We start from the raw sequence: 18,979 nt of genomic DNA, 5'->3' as shown, positions 1-18,979 counted from the left end.
ACGTACATCGTTGCCGTGACGCCGTCGTGAACCCTTCGAACTTCTCCGTCACTCCATTTCGTCACGGTGCAATTCACCGCCAGAGCGGTAGGAGGCTGCGTTCCTTTCCTGAATGGTTATCATCGTCTCTAGTTGATTCTTTGTTTAGCTTCCAGCTTTTCCGGTCACAGAGAAATGAACGCGGAGCACGGACAGACGGCTCTGTCCGTATCCGTATCCGTATTGAACGTTGAGTATAAATGGGCCTTAATACTGCAACATCTACATCACAACAGAAGATGTTTAAAGATGGCGGGGATGTCGCAATCTGGAAATACGGAACCGGAAATGCGTTGCTACCAAGCAAACCAATCACAGCCCTCTCTTTCTGCGCTGGGTCTGTGTCGCCTCGACGTGTAGTTACATTTTGGGGAGGTGCACGTCAGGCTACGCCAGGGGCTACCGCAAGCCTTCTGCATAGCCACGTACCCTACGACGTAGCGACGTTGTTGATTTAACGCAGGACCATAAATCAGGCTTTACTGTTGCAGCTGTTAAACAGGTCACCCCGGGTGCTGGGGTCTGCACAGGCTGGATTCAAGTTGCTACAGCTGCTGACTGAGGGTCCGTCTCCAGAATAGCCGACCGCTCTCCTCCCAGGGAAGTAGTCCACAGCAGCCCAGAGTGAGGCGGAGGGACCATGGGGTGGCTAGCGAGGTAGTTCTTGTCTCATTTGTGGTCTGATAAGCAGAGAGAATGGGGCCAGGAAGGGCTGGTTGAATGTGCGATATGCAGCTTCTCACCTGTGGGTGTCTGGTGAGACGTGCGAGTTTTTTTTTTTTTTTAAATTTCAGTTTATTTTTGGCCTTTTTCAGAAAACTGCCTACCCCAGCTTTAATTAATATGGTATGGCAAAAATAAAGAAATTCTTACTGAGAAAAATACACTACAGGAGTGAAGTTATTAAATTTCTGCTGATATATCTCCCTAAATCCTACACTGGACCTTTAAAAATTTCCCACTATGTAATGCAAAAAGAATAGCATGTATACTACTGTCTGCAAACAGTCCCACAATGCATTGCTTCCTATTTTCTAGATCCAAAAATTACAGCCAAGTGATTCAGAGTCATACGTGTCAGACGTCTCAATGTATCGGTCACTATAGAGTAAATGACTAAGTGTCAGTTATATAGGGAGAAGTGTAATGTAAGTTAATGCGGATTAGGCTTTTTTGCTGTGGAGGAAAATAACAAGGCGATCATACCATCTTCATGATTGTTTCCTCATGTCTCGACCCTCAGCTCCTGATTGTGGTACTAACCCTGGCTGGAGGAAGAACAACAACATTTGCTATTACTACAACGACACCGACATAGTCGACTTCCACACAGCTATGAGGCGCTGCTATGATGAGGAGGCCTTACTCGTCTCCATCCTCAGCATCGAGGAACAGGCATACGTTAACACCATGGTGGGCCTTTTTCTGCTTTTACTTCTTTACTGTAGAATATGTTGTAACGTGTTACAGTGAAATATGTTTGCGTCGTGTTGTGCTGCTCGTCCAGGTGGGGACGGGCCAGGTTGCTGCAGCTTGGATTGGACTGAGGATGTTTGGCATTGCAAATGGACAATACATGTATGTATATTTGGAAATGATTAGAGTTGAGGTGAATTTAAAGGGTAACCGTCTGCACATTATTTGTATAATCTTGTGCAGCTCATACTTTTAAACTGTGGTGAAGCTGTGATTAGAGACGCACAAGTGCTGGGATATGATGACATGTTTTATCCACACAGGTGGGTCGACATGTCACCTGTGACATACACTCACTGGGCTCCAGGTGAGCCCAACAATGCTAACGGGGAGGAGCAGTGTGTCCAGATGAACAGACATCAAGGTATTCAAATACCGTTCATTGGACACTTACGACCATATAGATCTGTTGATTATTGTGCATGTTTACTGATCTGGACTCCCTGTTGGTGATATTTACAATTAAATCTGGCTTGTCAAGGTGGATGGAACGATGCCAACTGTGGTCGGGCTGCAGCAGGTTACGTCTGTAAGAAGTTCCCCGGAGATACTCACACTCATCCTCCACCCACACAGCCCTGGGTGGGCCACTGTCCTGCAGGTAACACACACTTCTTACATATAAACATGAAACATGCAGAATGATAGCAGGGTATATGTAGACAGAGAAGTATGTCATATTTTAGAAAATATGTTTGGTGATGTATTTTTTATTAGTTAAAAAAAAAAGCCATGAAAAGACCAACATTTTTTGTGACGCACTAAATTAGATTTTTTTTTTTTTTTTTTTACATTTTTGTGGCATTTTATACCAAGACTCTCTCTTAAGTACTTTTTTATGGCATCTTTTACTGTTTTCTTTTTTGACATACTGTGACTTGTTTTTATGACTTATACTATGACCTTTTTAGGATTTTTTATGTTTTTTTTCTGGCATGTCACATTATGAATTTATTTTTAATGACATACTATACTATCACTTGTTTTAATGTTTTAATGACATACAATACTTTGACTCTTTAAACTGTTTTATGACGTTTTAGGACTTTTTTTATGGCACATTATACATTTCAGGCATTTTATATTATGAATTTTTATCAGATACTATACTATGAAATTTAATGTCATACTCTGACTTTTATATTTACATTGATCTATAGTATTCTTCATGACATAGTGTATACTATGGCCTATTTTTATGACATACTGCACTATGATATTTTTAAATTAAATTTACTAAGTTTACTGTGCTATACTATGACTTTTTAAATTCAATTTTCATGACTTACCATACAATGACTTTTTTTTAATTACATGTTTTATGACATACTATATTTTGACCTTTTAAGGATTTTGTTTTGGCTTTTTTTGCATATCACATTATGATTTTTAATGACATACTATACTATGACTTGTTTTAATGACAGAATACTTTGACTCTTTAAACTGTTTTATGACACTTTGATGACGTACAATATACTGTGACTTTTTTAGTATTTGTTTGTGGCGCATTATACATTTTTAATAGCATGATATATTAAGACATTTCTATGACATTTTAAGGGCATACTATACCGTGACTTTTTAGGACTTTTTCATGGCACATTATACATTTTAAGGCATTTTATATTATGAATTTTTATGAGATACCATACTACGAAATTTTGTCATACTTTCAACTTTTTATTTACATTAATCTATACTATTCTTAATGACAGTGTATAATATGACTTATTTTTATGACATACTGTACTATGACATTGTTATCACAATTTTTATAACATATGACATGACTTTTTTTAAAATTAAATTTACTAAATTTTCTGTACTATACTATGGCTTTTTAAGTTTTTATGAGATACTATCCGATGACTCATTAATTAAAGTTAGTAAATTTACTTTACTTAATTTACTGTACTATAGTATGACTTTTTCAAATTTAGTTTTCATGACATACTGTATTAGATTTTTAATTATTTCTTTTATGAATTACCAAATAATGACTTTTTCAATTACATTTTTGTGACATGCTGCACTACAGTAAGCTCTTTACCTTTCTTGCCACCAGGTTGGATGATTTTTAAGAACAAGTGCTTCATGTTCAAAGGGAAGAAAAATGACATCAAAGGCAGCTGGAAATTTGCTCGGAATTGGTGCAAAGACCAGGGAGGACAGCTGGCAGTCATTGATAACCAGTATGAGAATGGTAAGCTAAACTTATGAGAACCAACATTCCAGTGGCTCCAGGTCAAAGAGATTGCTCTCTATATTTTGATCCTCTCCTTCCCTCTAGACTTTGTTTCTAGTTATCAGAGGGACCTGGAGCTTCCCACGTGGATCGGCCTGTCAGATAAGGTGGCGGAGAATCAGTATGCCTGGAGTGATGGGGTCAGCCCTGTGCTGTACACGAACTGGAACGACAATGAGCCCAACAATGCAGGAGGAACAGTGAGGATACTTAAATTTGCTACAGTTATTTACGATAACTTGAGCAAAGCAAGTGGGAAATATTGTGAATCTTTTTACAGGCAGGACTAAAACCTGCACTCCGTGCTAATAAAGCTCATGTTTATAGTTGTGTAGCTTGAGGCTTTCTTGTCATTCTCAACAGGAACACTGCGTAGCGATGACTAACAGCTACGTGATGAGCAGCAAGTGGAACGATGATGCCTGCCACAAAAATTACAGCTTCGCTTGCTCTAGGAAGAAATGTCAGTGAACACTTAAATTATTCTTTCTGCTCAAATAAATTACAGAAAACACACAGCAACGAACATATGTCAAACCATTTCTCCTTCTGCTTCTACATCAGCAAGCACCATCACCCCTCCACCTCCAACCAAGAGCCCTTGCCCTGATGGCTACATCTCCTGGTACCTGAACTGCTACAAGCTGGTGGAGAAGCTGGCGACCTGGGACGCAGCTCAGACGGCCTGCCAGCAGGAGGGAGGCCACCTGACCAGCATCGACATGAGCTACGACCAGGCCTTCGTGGCCGGAGTGGTCCTGCAGGGCAAAGCTGACAGCTGGATCGGACTCAGACGCCAGGTGCTCCACACTACCTGCAAATTAAAAAAAGCTGTCTTGTTCGGTGTTCATGGTGCAGGTGGTGCTGAATTTCCGCGTCCGAGGTGAAACCATGAATCACATGCTAATATTTTCTTGTAATGCAGGATGACGGCACCTACCAGTGGACAGATGGCTGGCCAGTTTTGTTCACTCAATGGGGACCTGGAGAGCCCAGCAACATTAAGGATGAGGGCTGTGTCAGTATGCACGCTTCACCCCATTTCCACGGGACCTGGAATGACACCAAGTGTGACATTGCTAAACCCTACATCTGCAAGATCTCTTCAGGTGTGTAGCACTGACATCTGCTTTTCTCCTCCTTTTCTCTGGTCAGTCTTTCACAAAAAAAAAACTTCCTTTACAGTCTAAAACTTGAGGCGTTGGTGATGTAACTTATACTGCCTTTCAGAGAAACCACCACCGACTCCCGCCCCTGGTGACGGGATGTGTCTGCCATTCTGGAAACCCTACGGCCGCTACTGTTACTTTGTGTACAACGGTAGGGAGGGTTACACCTGGCCGAACGCCCGGCACTACTGCCAGTCATTCATGACAGAGCTGGCGTCCATCCACAGCAGAGCGGAGGTCGAGTTCATCCGGAACCTCAACCATACCAAATATCACAACATCTGGATCGGCCTCACCAGAGACAGAAACTGTGAGTGTAGAAATACACAATGATGGCAGGGACTACTTGCATCTACATGTAATATTTGAATATTTGTGCACTAACCTTTGTTGATGCTGAGACCTGTGTGTTTGATTTGTTTTAGTTGGCTGGGGCTGGACGGATCGGACATCTGTGGGCTTCCTCAACTGGGCTCCTGGCGAGCCCAATGCAGCCTTTCACCCCGGGGACGTGGCTGAGGAAAACTGTGTGGAGATGTACGAGGACGGACGCTGGAATGACAACAACTGCCTTCAAAAAAGAGGATTTATATGCCGCCACCGCCAGTGTAAGCATTTTTTTTTTTTTTAGTATTTTGCAGGCTCATGTCAACAGTTTTTTGGTTATTGAAACTCTCAGAATATTTTCCAATACATTTTCTTTCTTCTAACTTCACCTTCTCTGTGTGAAACTCTTTTTTCAGACTATACAACAGATAATAACACAAGGCCAGTTTTCCCCACTGACGGTCCAACTCAAGGTCCAGGTCCGGATCCTGGTCCAGGTAACAGTAAATGTGACTAAGGCTATGTTCAGACTCAAGACAAATCAGAATTGTCTCTCAAATCAGACGTCGAAGACAGACTGTCCGCACTCTTAATTGTGTGTCCAGACATCACCAACCCGCATGCGCTGCATTGCTGTGGTAACGATGCTGGTGATGTGGCTTTCAAACACAGAAGCAGGAAAAATAGAGGTCCATCTTTTGGCATCTGTTTTTTGCTGTTGAGACTTACTAAAATTCATTCACAATCCTCCATCCATCTTCATGCGCTTATCCAGGCCGGGTCAGGGGGCCAGCAGGCTGAGCGAAGTACTTCAGTCGTCCCTCTCCCCAGCAACGCTTTCCAGCTCCTCCTGGGGGATCCTGAGGCGTTCCCAGGCCAGATATGATATATAATCCCTTCAGCGTGTTCTGGGGCCTCCTACCAATAGGCATGTCAGGGACACCTCTAATGGGAGGCACCCAGGAGGCATCCTAATGAGATGCCCAAACCACCTGATCTGACCCCTTTTGATCCGAAGGTGCTGCAGCTTTACAATTCCCTCCGGATGAGCCCAGCCTAGAATTCATCTGGGTACAATCCGGATATGCCAAAAGAAAAAAAGGATTTGTGCTGGCAGTCTGAACAAGGCCAAAGTGCTAAATACAGTTTCCTTACAATGTCTTATTTTCACCATTTTATTTTTTTTTACCTTCTGCTGGTTTTCCAACCAAAGAAAAAACATGTTTAACATCCCCGCTGACACGTCCACTGTATCTCTGTTACAGGGACAAATGTAGGGGCGATAGTCGGCGCGATCATTGGAACCATTGTAATTTTGAGCTTGATAGCAGGACTGCTGTTCTACCTCTTCAGTGTTCAGGGGTATAAACTGAGAGACTTGAGCCTGCCAACAAGAGCCAGAACAACCAATCACATTGATGTGGTGAGTTATTTATGAACCTGTTATGATTTGGTGTGAACACATGGTTACATTTTTATGCCAGTGTAAATGCTAAGCTGTGTCATTCTTCTGTTGCAGCCTGCTTTCAGCAACCCCAACTTCCCAGGAGAATCAGACACATAAACCATCACTCAAGTGTTGTACAGTACATCGAATTCTTTTTAAACAAATCAGCGATGATGTTTTGAATGCTCAAGAGGGCTATAAGATTCAACTCTATTGTATATATTGTAATACACTAATACAAAGAGAATGTATTAAAACTGTTTTTCTGTCTTGCACTTAAATTTTTGAAGTTCAGCTGTTTTGTTTTGTTTAGAGCAATTTGTGCTACGTGGCCGGAGTAATTCATAGTGCAACACTGACATGGACTCTGGCAGACGATAGCAGGCTGGCAACACTGTCTGGACGGCACGCAAGAAACAACACATCGACCAAATTGCAGGGCGGTAAATGAAACCTGCATGTCAATATGTTGTGACAGTCAAGCCCTATTTACAAAGAGTGGAATGAAATTATTTTGTGTTTATTATTTTATGTAATTTTTCTGGTAATGTCCAGATCGCTCGTGTTTCAACCTTGCAAGAGAGAACAACAAAACATTCCGTTAAAAATTCCATCACAGACGATGGTAAAAAAAAGTTAAAATATTTGGTAACACTTTACTTGAAGGTATCTACATAAGGGTGACATGACACTGTCATTACTATGACATGACTGCTGTCATTAAGTGTCATTCGGTTTTTGTAATGACAAGTTGACATTGTTTGGGTTGTCTTATTTATGATAACTTGACATTAATCAAAGTGACTTTACCAGAAGTTGTCTTTGACATGACAAGTTGACATTAAATTTGTATCGGATGTCCTGGGATGTCCTTATAATGACAACTTGACATTAACGTAAAGATCTTCTGGTAATGTCAAGTTGTCATAATAAGGACATCCCAAACAAATTTAATGTCAACAGCAGTCATAAACGTTTGACATGTACATAATGTTTATGACTGTGTCATGTCACTCTTATGTAGATAACTTCAAGTAAAGTGTTACCAAATATTTTAACTTTTAATGGCAATGCCATTCACCATTATACCGTCATGCTGTAGTTCACTAAAATGATAACCTGTCTGCCGTTTACTGTCTCCTTGATTCTTTGCGAATGTGGCATACATGTTATATATGTAATTTACTGTTCACGTGTTATTTACTGACCACCAAATTGTGCAATTCTTGTTTCCTTTGAAGAAAATAAGAGCAAACGACAATAAATTAAGAGTAAACAACAAATTAATTTCCAGTGTTTATTCATCTCTGTACACTGCAACACAAATTCTTTACATATTTCACAAAAAGGAAAAAAAATCCCATCCTTCAAAAACCTTTCCGAACATTTTTTCCAGTAAATAATTATTTGGACAAGAAGTGTAAACTTGTTGCAGATTAATTCATAAATGAAGCACCAACAGTCGAGAATGATGGAAATAAAGCCACAGGTTGAAAAAGACAAGAAAACAGTTGAAGTTGCACAAGTTATGAATTTCAAGTGCCAAAATGACCTCGTGTGCAATAACAAAAAAAAAGAGAAAAGTCTAAAGATCATTTCTAGAACAGCCGGCTGATGATCGGTACGTAAAAATAACCCCAGATGCCATGGCACCTGTGCACTTGCTCCTTACTTTAAAAAAAATATCACTTTGTCATTTATGTGAGAAAATAAATTCAGGGACACTTTGTGATCCTCGTCTAGCCCTTTTATCGCGTAATTGCACAGACACACTAACTGATTCAACAAGCAAAACATTTCAAAACCCAATGGTGCTCGATTCAAGAAACGTACTCCTCTAAAGCACTGTTTCTTTTCTCACTGATATTACCCTGATTATTTCAGCATCCCCCTGTGTATCAATAAGAACTTGTGATATCTACGTCAACGAACCGCTAAAAAAACTTGAGCTCACTTTATTGCTTTGAATCAAAGTTACAATAAACAAGAGTAAAGACTAGCACAGTCCCGCCGGTCTTAGGAAAGTGGTGTTCTTTTGTCCACACTGAAATTAACTACAAATACTCAAAGTGCATTCTTTAGTAAGCTATCATTTTGGCCATTTATTCTACTCCCACAGATTTTAGTAAACATATTGCAACTTAACATTCGCTACTCAACAAAAGTGTGGGAAACAGATGAAAAGCAGCTTACTGGTGCAAAAACAAATAAAGGGAACACTACTGTAGTTTCATATCCTCTGAACGACTGTGGTCGTCCCACCACACGTGAAAGGTGACTCAAACTGACAAACACGGCCGATGCTAACCTCTATATCCACCACTATACCTCAGGAGAGTCGAAGATGTAAACATAACCCCTCCTTTTTTGTTCTTAAAGATGGTTACTTCACTTTGATGTTGGTATGATTTCCATTAGAAGGAGGGCACAAGTGCAAATTTCTTTTAACTGGATGACAAGAATAAAATCTAGTCTTCTCTGGTCTGACAAAGGAGTCACTGAGCTGCAGCCATCAACGATCATAACAACAGATCCATCAGAAATTAGTGTCTTTAAGTTCCAAGACATTTTCAATCATCATTCTTTACGACACAAACAAGAGTCCAGATGCAAACAACAAAATGTTTATGCCTTGAAATTCCACTGATGCTACACTTACACCTCACACACAATGACTTCCTTATTCATTAAAGACCGAACAGCTGTCAGTCTGAAAATGTCATACAGGTAAGTCTCCCCTGAAATCATAAAACCTTCCCTACTCTTCCTCCTTATCTCATTATTCATGTCCCATGTATCGTTGTTATCAGCAACACTCTCAATCTATACGCAATTCAATCTACATTCAACATGTATGTGTCAGGAGGACAGACATCTAATTAACAGTATGGCACTTTTTTCCTGTTTGTTTTATTCTTATAATGCACTTATTATTGCACAAGAGGTGTGTTTCAGTCTAACCAGAGCTGTGGGAATCTGGCAACACTCATCTGAAAAAACTGAAAATACAGATGCCAACAAGGGATTAGCTTAAAATGAATAAAACTAATGCTAATTTAATATAATTATCAGGTGCTTGTGCAACAATGTCCCCACATTTGACTTGTCTCTTTTTCATACGTAGTCAAGATTAGACCGTGTCACCTGTACAAATGTGATAAGAAATTAATTCATGCACACCAGAATTCTCAGGGGTGATCTTCCTCGCTGATTTGTGGGAGAAATGAAATGCAGAATTTTAAAAAATACAAAAATCCCTGAATCCAAAATCAAACCTTTCAGACTGAGACAGGGGAACTTCATCTCTTTTTAAGATAAATTAAATAAAAATCACGGTTCATTTAAGCAATGATTTTAGTGCCTTATAGTGACATTAATAACAACAGTTGGGGTAATAAATAAGATCTGTGTCTGGACTTGCACCACAACCACATGATGAGGCTGGGGAGAATTATAAAGCCACCAAATGGTAGTTTTGGTTATATTTCATGTGCATCCTCCATCCCAAATTAGTAAGGTCACTCCTGAATAAAGAGCCCTGATTCACTATTGATTCCATGACATCAGCTGACAGAGGAACAGTAAGGTGACGAGGAAATACATTTATTACAACAGATTTGACCCAGCTCAGAAAGTTACCAGAGAAAAAGAAAGAGAAACCAAAATAAAAAGTGCAATGATCAGTGTGGTATCCTTTAGAACACACATCACATGAGAGGAGATCTTTGTCTACCTTTTCACAATGAGATGAGTTCATGTCCATGTGAAGTGAAGAAAATTGGCGCAGAGGTCCAGGTCCAGGTCCAGGTCCAGGTCGGTATCAGAGTTAAACACAGTGAGGTGCAGTAAAGGTAGTGACAGGCAGCTTGAAGGGTTTTGCAGGTGTTCAGTGATGGGGGCAGGTCGCTGGGTCACTCTACCTTTCGACTTTCCAGCCTTAGCCAGTGGACACCTTGTCTCATGTAACGGACCATAGAGCTCATACTTGATGTGAGGCTTAAAGGACCCATAACTGTGTCCAGCTCTGTCAGCATACCTGAAACACACAGCAATATTAAAAACACTTAACATCACACCGACACAACACTTAGCGTTTTGGCTCAAATTTAAATTTAGGATGTCTCAATCCAATCTCAAAGATACCTATTGGGGGCCAACCAAGGTTTTTTTTTAACTGATTAGGATCAGCTATAATGAGCTATATAGAGCCCGATCCCATCCTTTGTTTTACGTCACCTGTCACACAGGTGCATTTCAGATTCATGGAATTTTTTTTATATGTTTTGATTTAGCATAGAAATGTGGTAACACTCTCTTTTCCATCCATTCTTACCGCTGCCTTTTTGCGCCAGCTCCTCCGCCTGTTCCCAGATGTCATAAGCGCTCAAGAATAACGTAGTGATGTTGACGTAGGTGACTGCCATTTGTCCAATGGACTGGGGAACCGCCACGGTGCTGCTGACAGGGTCCGCAGCCAACCCGCTGCCCCTGTGGCTGGAGCTGGGACCTAAGCTGCTGCATGAGTTGGCTGGAGAAGGCATGTTGGGCGTGTAGGAGGGTGTGACTGTGACTCTGAAAGCGACGAGTAAAAAGATGTACATTTTTTCTGCGCTACAAGTATGACAGCTTGGTACAATATACCCACACAGAGAATGTCATACGCAAACTAGATGACTTACCTTGATGTAACTGCAGGGGGCTCATGTGTTGAGTTCTGAAAGAGGTCCAAATTCAATTAGCAAAACAAGTTAGGTGCCTGTTTTCCAACTCAGTAAAGCTATTAAATTACATTTTTTAATTAAATATGATTTAAATAACTGCAAAACAATGACACTGGAAATAAGGGGTTATGGTACTACTACATTAATACTTACGCTGAAGTGATAGGTGAGGGTCTTTGAATACTTGAGTGCAGTTTTGTGTTTTTGGCAAAACATGGCCATCTGCAGGAGAGACTGGCACTTCAAGCTACAAGACACAACTGAATGTTATTCATAATTCACATGATTCATTAAATAAAACAAAGAACAGGCTGGTCATCCTTGTGTTTCTGTTTTTTCACCATCACACAAAACAACAGATCTGGTTTAAGTTCAAGATATTGTGTTTGTCATTAAAATGAATTACTTATAATAAATAAATTCACCACAGATGGTCAGATCTACAAACTAGCAGAGTTATCTCACACACAGAAATTGCTATTGTCGAATCAATTCAAATGAAAGTCTCCAAATCTGTCCTGTTAACACAAGAACCACTGCATAGATGGCAAGTTTAAAAACACAAATAAAGCTAAAGAGGAGACAAATGTATCATGAGAGATCCAATGACACATTTTGATGTGTGAAGAAAAAGCACATCAAGTATAAGGTACCTTACCATAAAACTAAAAAGTCCTTTTCTGAGGGTGTAGCAGAGGCGTCCACTGAGTTTTTAAGTTTCAGTACGAACCTGCGGGAGTGGAGAACGTGGCGGTAAAACTAATGCATGGATCAAATTCAGTTATGGAGCCAAAACCCTCATGTTACAGCTTGAAATTTAACATAAACATAAAAAATATTTTGGTGTGTGTGTGACCATGGCAAGGTGCAGATGATGATAGAAGTAGGTTCTTACCCGAGCAGGTCCACTGTTTCTGCAAACATAGTGTAGGACGACATTGAAATTTGTGGATCTTTTTCCATCGCAATGCCACTTTCAACAAAGAAGATGACAGCATCCAGGTAGTTGAACGCTTTGCTGAGCTTATCTGACTACAGAGAGAGAGCGGAATAAATACAGTTTGGTCATGTGTTGTATCAAGGGGTAGACGGCAGTAATTTTCATAAATGAACTCAAAACAAACAAAAAGAGAGATCCTACCTCTGCGTCTGCTTTGTGCTTCAGCTTTTTGGCCTCCTTTATGTAGTGCTTCACTGGATACTGTCTACACATTAAAAATAAGCTTTATTAGATGAGAAAAAAAAATGCGACAAACAACTCATAGCACAATAACATTTGTCATCACAGCTACAAAATAAGTGCACTGTTCTTAATTAAAACTGTACCAACAATTCCATGGAAATACTTTCAATAGCAGTCCAGAAATGTTGCAGTTTTCTTTGGACTGTCCATCATAAAGTAACTGACTTGCACTGGCTGAGTATTCTGACGATAATGTCCTTATTATCATATCCATTGTGGATATGGACCAGAATCTTTTGAGACCGCCCACTTTTTAGACCCAGTGTAACCCCGTGACTTAAGTCCAAGAACATAAGGAGTTTTATCTGAAATCAGACGGTCTCCTATGAGTTTTCTTTCGCCATGGAAAAGCTGATACACCCAGATTAAACCTGAAGGAAATATCACGATTAAGGGAGAAAAATCCAGCCAGGTCCTTACACAGGCTTTTAAGGGACAAACAAATTCAAAACTGTATGTTAGAACAGCTGAACAGCTCAGCAGCGAGGTTTTTTTTACCTGTCTTCCAATCTGAGCAGGGGCCTGTTGCTCAAAGCTTCCCTGGCAGGCTGTGAGGATGATGTGACGGCAAGGCTGCTCTTGCGGGGCTTCTAAGATTCCAAGGCAAACATTTGGTTACAATTTGAATGGTTTCCCTCTTGATGTAATAGTCCATTAGTTAGCCTTTTTCACTTGTTACTGTACAATCACTCAAACTATGACAACCTGCAGAAGCTTGTCTCAAGAAAAGAAGCAATGCACTAATGTACTCTGTGCTTACATCCTGTTACCTTTTCAGAGTGTGGGTGCTCTGTGTGCTTTCCACTGCTACTCTTGTGCTTGCTTGACTCTTTTCTCTTTACAGCCTCCTTACTGAGCTCCTGCGTCTCCCCTGAACCGCGTTTGTGCAACTTTGGGCCTTTAGCAGCATCTTTGGGTGTCTGAGGCTTCTGCAAAGGAACAGGATTTTTCTCGGCCTTCTTTGGCTCCCGGTCCTTTGTTGAATTGCCAGAATGTCTGTAGGTGACAAGATAAGAGAACCCACGTAATCTGACACACTCTCTTACATCATTTTAATGTTATCCCTGGCAAAAAAAAAACCAAGTACGAGAAGCCTTTAAACTTAGGGGACCTACTCCATTTTGACTGACACATGAGCTGATGAGGTATTCTTGTTTTCCAGCCTCTGTTTCTTCCTGGGAAGAGTTGCATTGTCTATCTCAGCCTAGAAGACAACAAAACACATATTAAAATAAAAAATATTACGTATATATTTATGCTGACTAGAACAGACATGTACCCTCATATTTCTCACATTTTGAGATACACTCTTTTTGCTGGTTTTGGTGAGTTTGTGTACCGCAGAAGCATCACTGCCCCCTCCATTTTGCTCTATAACCAGTGCTGGTCTCTTTGCATTGTTGGGTATCTTCTGGTGGTTGCCGGAGGTGCAGGGGACTCTTGAGAGCAAACTCAGATCAATCCTCACCAGCAGGGATCTAGGAGGACTGTGGTGGTCCCGAGAGCTCTTGGCTTTCTGCCCAGTCTTCTCTGAGTGCTTGTGGGTTGTTTTGTGAGGAATCTTGGTGCCCTTCTGGCCGATGGTCTCTGATGTTTGTTTGGTACAACTGATTCTGAGCAAAGGGGCGGGGGACAGCTGGTCAGGCTGAGCAAGACTTTGTGTGGGGCAGGAACAGGGGTCAGGATATCGTACACCACATGAAGGACAGTGACCACACAGGACCACTGTGACTTGAGGCTCTGATACAGCCTTCTGCTTGTCAAGTGACATGTGTTTAGAAGTCCTCTTACTGTCTCTTTTAGTGTCACTGCTGTCCTTGCTTTTCTTGCTATGTCCTGCTTTCGTCTTCACCTTGGGTCTATCTGTGAAACAGGGGTCTTTGTCTCGGGTGGCGACAACCTCCTCACACTTCACGCTGACAGCTGCTTCAGTGCGATCTGGGCAACCTGCCTTTGTTGGTTTTGAGGAGTATGTGTTGCATGAAAGTTTCTTGGAACTGCTACAGCTGTTCAAATCAGCAGAGGGGGCTTCGTGGCTACTTTGATGGTTATAGTTGTCCTGAGGGTTCTCACTGTGCTGCTGGGGCTTCATAAGCCTACCGGGCAACTTTTTCCGGTAAGAAGACAGCTGAGGTTTAGACTCCTTGGTGGGGTTGACCACCTCTACACTGAGTGAGTGCTTGGAGCTTTGAGTGGGTGGTGGCTGTTTGTGAGCGGGGCTCTCAGAGGCATGTACACCACTTTGACTCTCAGTGCTGGAGTTCTGCTGGCTGGACCGGATCCAGTTCCCCAACTGCCAGTCAACGTGGGTTACTGCTGGAGCATCAGGCTAAAAAAACAGACAGTGTGATTTAAAAAAAAAAATGAGGGAGAATAAACAGTTCAGAGAACGCATGTTTGTGTGTCCTTTACTAAATGTGTACAAAAAAGGACAAGCAGCAAATTACCTCGGGTTTGATGGAGTTGATCGCTGGGGGCTGAGGTGGCTCCTCGACGGTGCTTTCACTGTCTGACTCTGATCTTGAACTACTCTCTGAGTCACTGGAGCTGGTGGACTCTACCCCTCTGGAATGTGTTGCTTCAAATGAACTACTGTGTACACACACAAAACACCACAATAACATCACATTATAGTGTTAGTTATGATGAAATAATCATTTTGGCTACATGCCCAGGCTGTGCTGGTAAACAGCACATTTGGCCAACATGATGTGTGAAGCAGAAACCAACAGAAGAAATGTTTCACCTTGTTTTTGTTATGGTGACTGGCAACTTGTTCATTCTACAAATGTTCTTCAGATTAGAGCGACAACAGATTGTTAATCAATTAGTCAACTGATATATTAAAAATTAATCTTTCAGCAGTAATTTTTCAGCCAAAAATGCCAAACTGTTTCCTTGTTATTTCTGATAGTACGAATACCTTAAGGTTTTAGTCTGTTGGTCAAATGAATACATCATCTTGGGCTGTAAATCTTTTTCATGTCAATGCCAGAAACCCTGATGAAGCCAGCTGGTCTAGTTTTAGGTTGGTGTCATATTTTGAAATTATGTCACAAAAACTGTAAAACCCAAGTCACGTACGACGAGGAGCTCTGCTGGATTAGCTGGGATGGATTGGCAGGAGGGGACTCATAATTTTCTGGAGAGAAATGACAGAGAAAACAAACATTAGTTTGACAAAGGAAACAATAACTCATTACTTGTACATGTAAACATAAAAAATACTCACACTAATGTGGATTTGGCTCACTTGCACTGAGGTTGAGCTGTTTTTTAAACTAGTGAGCTGACTTGTCTACCGATAACTTCACAGGTTATAGACTATTAAACACTAGAAAGACCAAACTTTAAAAAAAAAACAACTAACCTGCAGATAAACCAATGCTTTAAGACATCCCAAGGGGCGTCTGCTTTCCAGTAGATTCAAATTAACTAAAGCACAGGCTTTGGTACAACTACATCTACTAGCAATCTATTTAAACATAAAATCTAGTGTATTGTTGTATAAAGGAAACAAAGACAGATGATGTACAGCTACGTCTCCAGGAGCAAAGATGGTACAACTGTTGCTACACTTTCTTTATCAAAGTCCTCAATTAATCTGAAAACCCACATCATTCATGTCAAGATGATCAGGCTGATGCTCCTTTTCTATAACTCAGTAAGTTTGCCGTCTTTGATAAATCATACAAGTCAGTAGTAGACTGTCCCTAAAATGGTTCGCTGGCATTTCCCCACATTAAATCAATTTGCTTGGGGAACTAAAGTTCAGCATCTGGCTGACTAAACAACTGACAGACCTGAGTTTGGCCTCTATATCCTACCTCATACTGTGGAAAAATAGTTACGGTCAACTGCATTTAGGATGGCCAATGGATTTAAAAACAGCTGCTTTATTACTGAATTGTACTACACATTATTTACTGTTAGTTTATGTTGGTAAGATACTGACTCCTCTTCTGGCAGGTGCTTCAACAGCTGGGCGACTACTACTAGTAGTGCTGACCTTTTTTTGTAATGCCAGACACACTTGGGTCAATGGATATATAATATAACACCAGAGAAAAATGAATGAGCAGTAGTAGGTATAGACAGTGATGGATAAAAACCAGCTCTTGATGAATTAACAACACAATGTAAGTAAATCAGTAAAAGAGAAGGCCTAAGAGCAGTGAGAGATCACTCCTCCCCTGACTCCTACGTGACTGTCTCTTAGTCTTAGCTGAGGTTAATTTGGGATAAAATTGCAGGGTTGTTTCTCTCCTCGGGTACTTTGTGGCCAGTTCAAGTTGCCATAGAAACATTGCCATGAAGAAAATATAGGGCAGAGACTATCAGCGAGGTGCTGCTTTAACTCCATTGATATAAAAAGTTGAAGAGAGGTGAGCAGAATATTTACATTACACTTACTTCCACTAAAGATAATCAAACCTCAGACTTTATCTACAGGCTGTACAGTAGATGCTTCATGATGACGGACTGATCTGTCTGCTCCCAACATCAATTTCAGATATACCAGACTTTAGCCCAAGTTTGCACTCAGAAATGATGCTACTGTATCATAGAAAATCAACACTATTTATTATCAAGTTCATATTTGTTCTGTGCCTGCACTGCACTCTGCTTCATTCCCTCATTACTCACTTTTTCCTGGACATGAGGAGACATGCTCTGCTTCCTGTGAGGGCAGAAATAAAATACACATGCAAGCTTTTACCTTGGTCATAACATTTGTCTGATTCAGATTTGTACGACTGCATTTACACTTAACTGTTAACTTAAATATTTCTGTGTGATAATCAGTACTGTATATGCACATTAATATTTCACTAACAAGACTTTTTTTTTATCTCAGTGTTCATGCAGTCTGCATGTGGGCAGCACCATAAGTGTCAAAAAAAAAAATCAAGACAGATTTCATTGATTCTTAACCTTTAAGCTCTTACCTTGGCTGGAAACGGGGACTTGGAGGGTTCTTCTGTGCTAGGTGTGTGTATAGCTGTCAGGAGGGGTGGGCATGAGCGGGTCATTTCCTGTGGAGAGGAATGAAAAATAGTGTCAAGTGTTAAGAGCCTATCAACAACAGGTAATAGCTGTCACTCTATATAAAATAAACATTGATGCATGCAGGTGTCCCTCACCACAGTCTATTTCAGACTAAGTGATGGCACATGATAGTTTGTTTTTCATTGCACCTGACACAAACACAACTGACTTCTCTAAACACGGACTTGCGTAATTTTACCTAAATATAAGCATGCAAAGAGCGTCAGATGTTCAATCACTGTTCGACACAGTAGAATCAATACGTGTGAAAGTGCGTTTGAACAGGACTGCTGATTTTCATGCAGCACCCTGACTTTACAAGGAATACTACAATAAACAAGATACAGTCAGTGGCATTTCTATGGACGCATCCTCACTCATCAATGAGAATGGACAGACTCATTCAAACTTCGTGAGAAGAGAACAAGTACAAAAATGATAGCAAAACATGACAGTGGAGTTCTGTGAATGCACATCACATCAAACCTTTAAGTGGATGGGCTACAGCAGCAGAGCATTGTGCTGGGTTCCACTACTGTCAGCTACAAGCAAGATACAAAGGGGGAGGAATCACCAAAACTAGACTATCAGTGAATGGAAAAAAGCTGCTCCAAGAATTTTGACTTGTGTTGCATAATTTTGAATGATAGGCGAAAAAAAATCACCAGTTTATATGATGATAAACGGTTTACCTGTCATATCTTCTAATCTAATCTAGTCTAAACATCTAGGTGTTTACGTGTCATATCTTAAATGAGTTACAACAAAGACCACGTGGGGTGCTGATGTTTTCATCAAACATCAAAAAAAGTTCAGGGCACAGTAGCATCAAAACAAGGGCACAATCAAAGGAATCCAAGTCCCTTTCACATCATGCTAAACAAAGGGTTAAACTACATGAGTCCATGTAACAGTGCTTTTTTTCCCACAAATTACTTTCTTAACATTTATATCTTTTTCATTCTTCCCCCAGCACAGGTCAGTGGCACAAATACTTATCTGTGAAAACTCAGTGAAGCTGTGGGGTGAGTGAACAATCGAAAATACACAGAAACCCAGCGATAAAGAAAATACTGCCGATCCAGAGCAGGAGACTGTTGTAAAAAAGCTAAAGAAAAGTTTACCTGCAGTTGTTTAAGTTTATAGGGTTGTTGAGCAACTAAAGGCATGTATGTTTGCTCCTCTATGATTGGAAAGGCAGCATGAGCACAGTCGAATTCTCTCAACATGACAATTCTACAGACAAATTTTGTCTGTAGA

General features: G+C 40.7%; 2 protein-coding genes across 3 annotated transcripts in view; one reads left to right on the top strand and one right to left on the bottom strand.

Moving 5' to 3' along the window:
• Window positions 1-7,993, top strand: part of LOC125905494 (macrophage mannose receptor 1) — a 24,447-nt gene extending 16,454 nt beyond the window's left edge. Inside the window, exons 37-50 of the mRNA XM_049603458.1 lie at window positions 1,283-1,452; window positions 1,547-1,617; window positions 1,779-1,879; window positions 1,997-2,116; window positions 3,584-3,721; window positions 3,809-3,963; window positions 4,127-4,226; window positions 4,328-4,563; window positions 4,689-4,872; window positions 4,994-5,242; window positions 5,358-5,540; window positions 5,676-5,756; window positions 6,525-6,682; window positions 6,779-7,993. Coding sequence (XP_049459415.1) covers window positions 1,283-1,452; window positions 1,547-1,617; window positions 1,779-1,879; window positions 1,997-2,116; window positions 3,584-3,721; window positions 3,809-3,963; window positions 4,127-4,226; window positions 4,328-4,563; window positions 4,689-4,872; window positions 4,994-5,242; window positions 5,358-5,540; window positions 5,676-5,756; window positions 6,525-6,682; window positions 6,779-6,823 — 1,991 coding nt within the window. The 3' untranslated portion in view covers window positions 6,824-7,993. The remainder of the gene's footprint in view (window positions 1-1,282; window positions 1,453-1,546; window positions 1,618-1,778; window positions 1,880-1,996; window positions 2,117-3,583; window positions 3,722-3,808; window positions 3,964-4,126; window positions 4,227-4,327; window positions 4,564-4,688; window positions 4,873-4,993; window positions 5,243-5,357; window positions 5,541-5,675; window positions 5,757-6,524; window positions 6,683-6,778) is intronic.
• The window catches only part of aff1 (AF4/FMR2 family, member 1), a 24,835-nt gene continuing 13,845 nt past the window's right edge, over window positions 7,990-18,979 (bottom strand). For both annotated transcript variants that reach the window (XM_049603460.1, XM_049603459.1), the window contains 15 exons: window positions 17,620-17,706; window positions 17,318-17,351; window positions 15,755-15,812; window positions 15,118-15,262; window positions 13,965-14,999; window positions 13,786-13,874; window positions 13,441-13,666; window positions 13,169-13,260; window positions 12,569-12,632; window positions 12,323-12,459; window positions 12,086-12,157; window positions 11,581-11,674; window positions 11,386-11,420; window positions 11,040-11,278; window positions 7,990-10,742 (listed from right to left, as the gene is read on the bottom strand). In XM_049603460.1, the coding sequence (XP_049459417.1) occupies window positions 10,618-10,742; window positions 11,040-11,278; window positions 11,386-11,420; window positions 11,581-11,674; window positions 12,086-12,157; window positions 12,323-12,459; window positions 12,569-12,632; window positions 13,169-13,260; window positions 13,441-13,666; window positions 13,786-13,874; window positions 13,965-14,999; window positions 15,118-15,262; window positions 15,755-15,812; window positions 17,318-17,351; window positions 17,620-17,706 (2,532 nt within the window). In that variant the 3' untranslated portion in view covers window positions 7,990-10,617. The remainder of the gene's footprint in view (window positions 10,743-11,039; window positions 11,279-11,385; window positions 11,421-11,580; window positions 11,675-12,085; window positions 12,158-12,322; window positions 12,460-12,568; window positions 12,633-13,168; window positions 13,261-13,440; window positions 13,667-13,785; window positions 13,875-13,964; window positions 15,000-15,117; window positions 15,263-15,754; window positions 15,813-17,317; window positions 17,352-17,619; window positions 17,707-18,979) is intronic.

This window comes from Epinephelus fuscoguttatus, linkage group LG18 (genome assembly GCF_011397635.1).
Source record: "Epinephelus fuscoguttatus linkage group LG18, E.fuscoguttatus.final_Chr_v1".
Classification (NCBI taxonomy): domain Eukaryota; kingdom Metazoa; phylum Chordata; class Actinopteri; order Perciformes; family Serranidae; genus Epinephelus; species Epinephelus fuscoguttatus.
The sequence above is the reverse complement of the archived record's forward strand: the minus strand, read 5'-3'. Positions and strand labels throughout refer to the sequence as shown.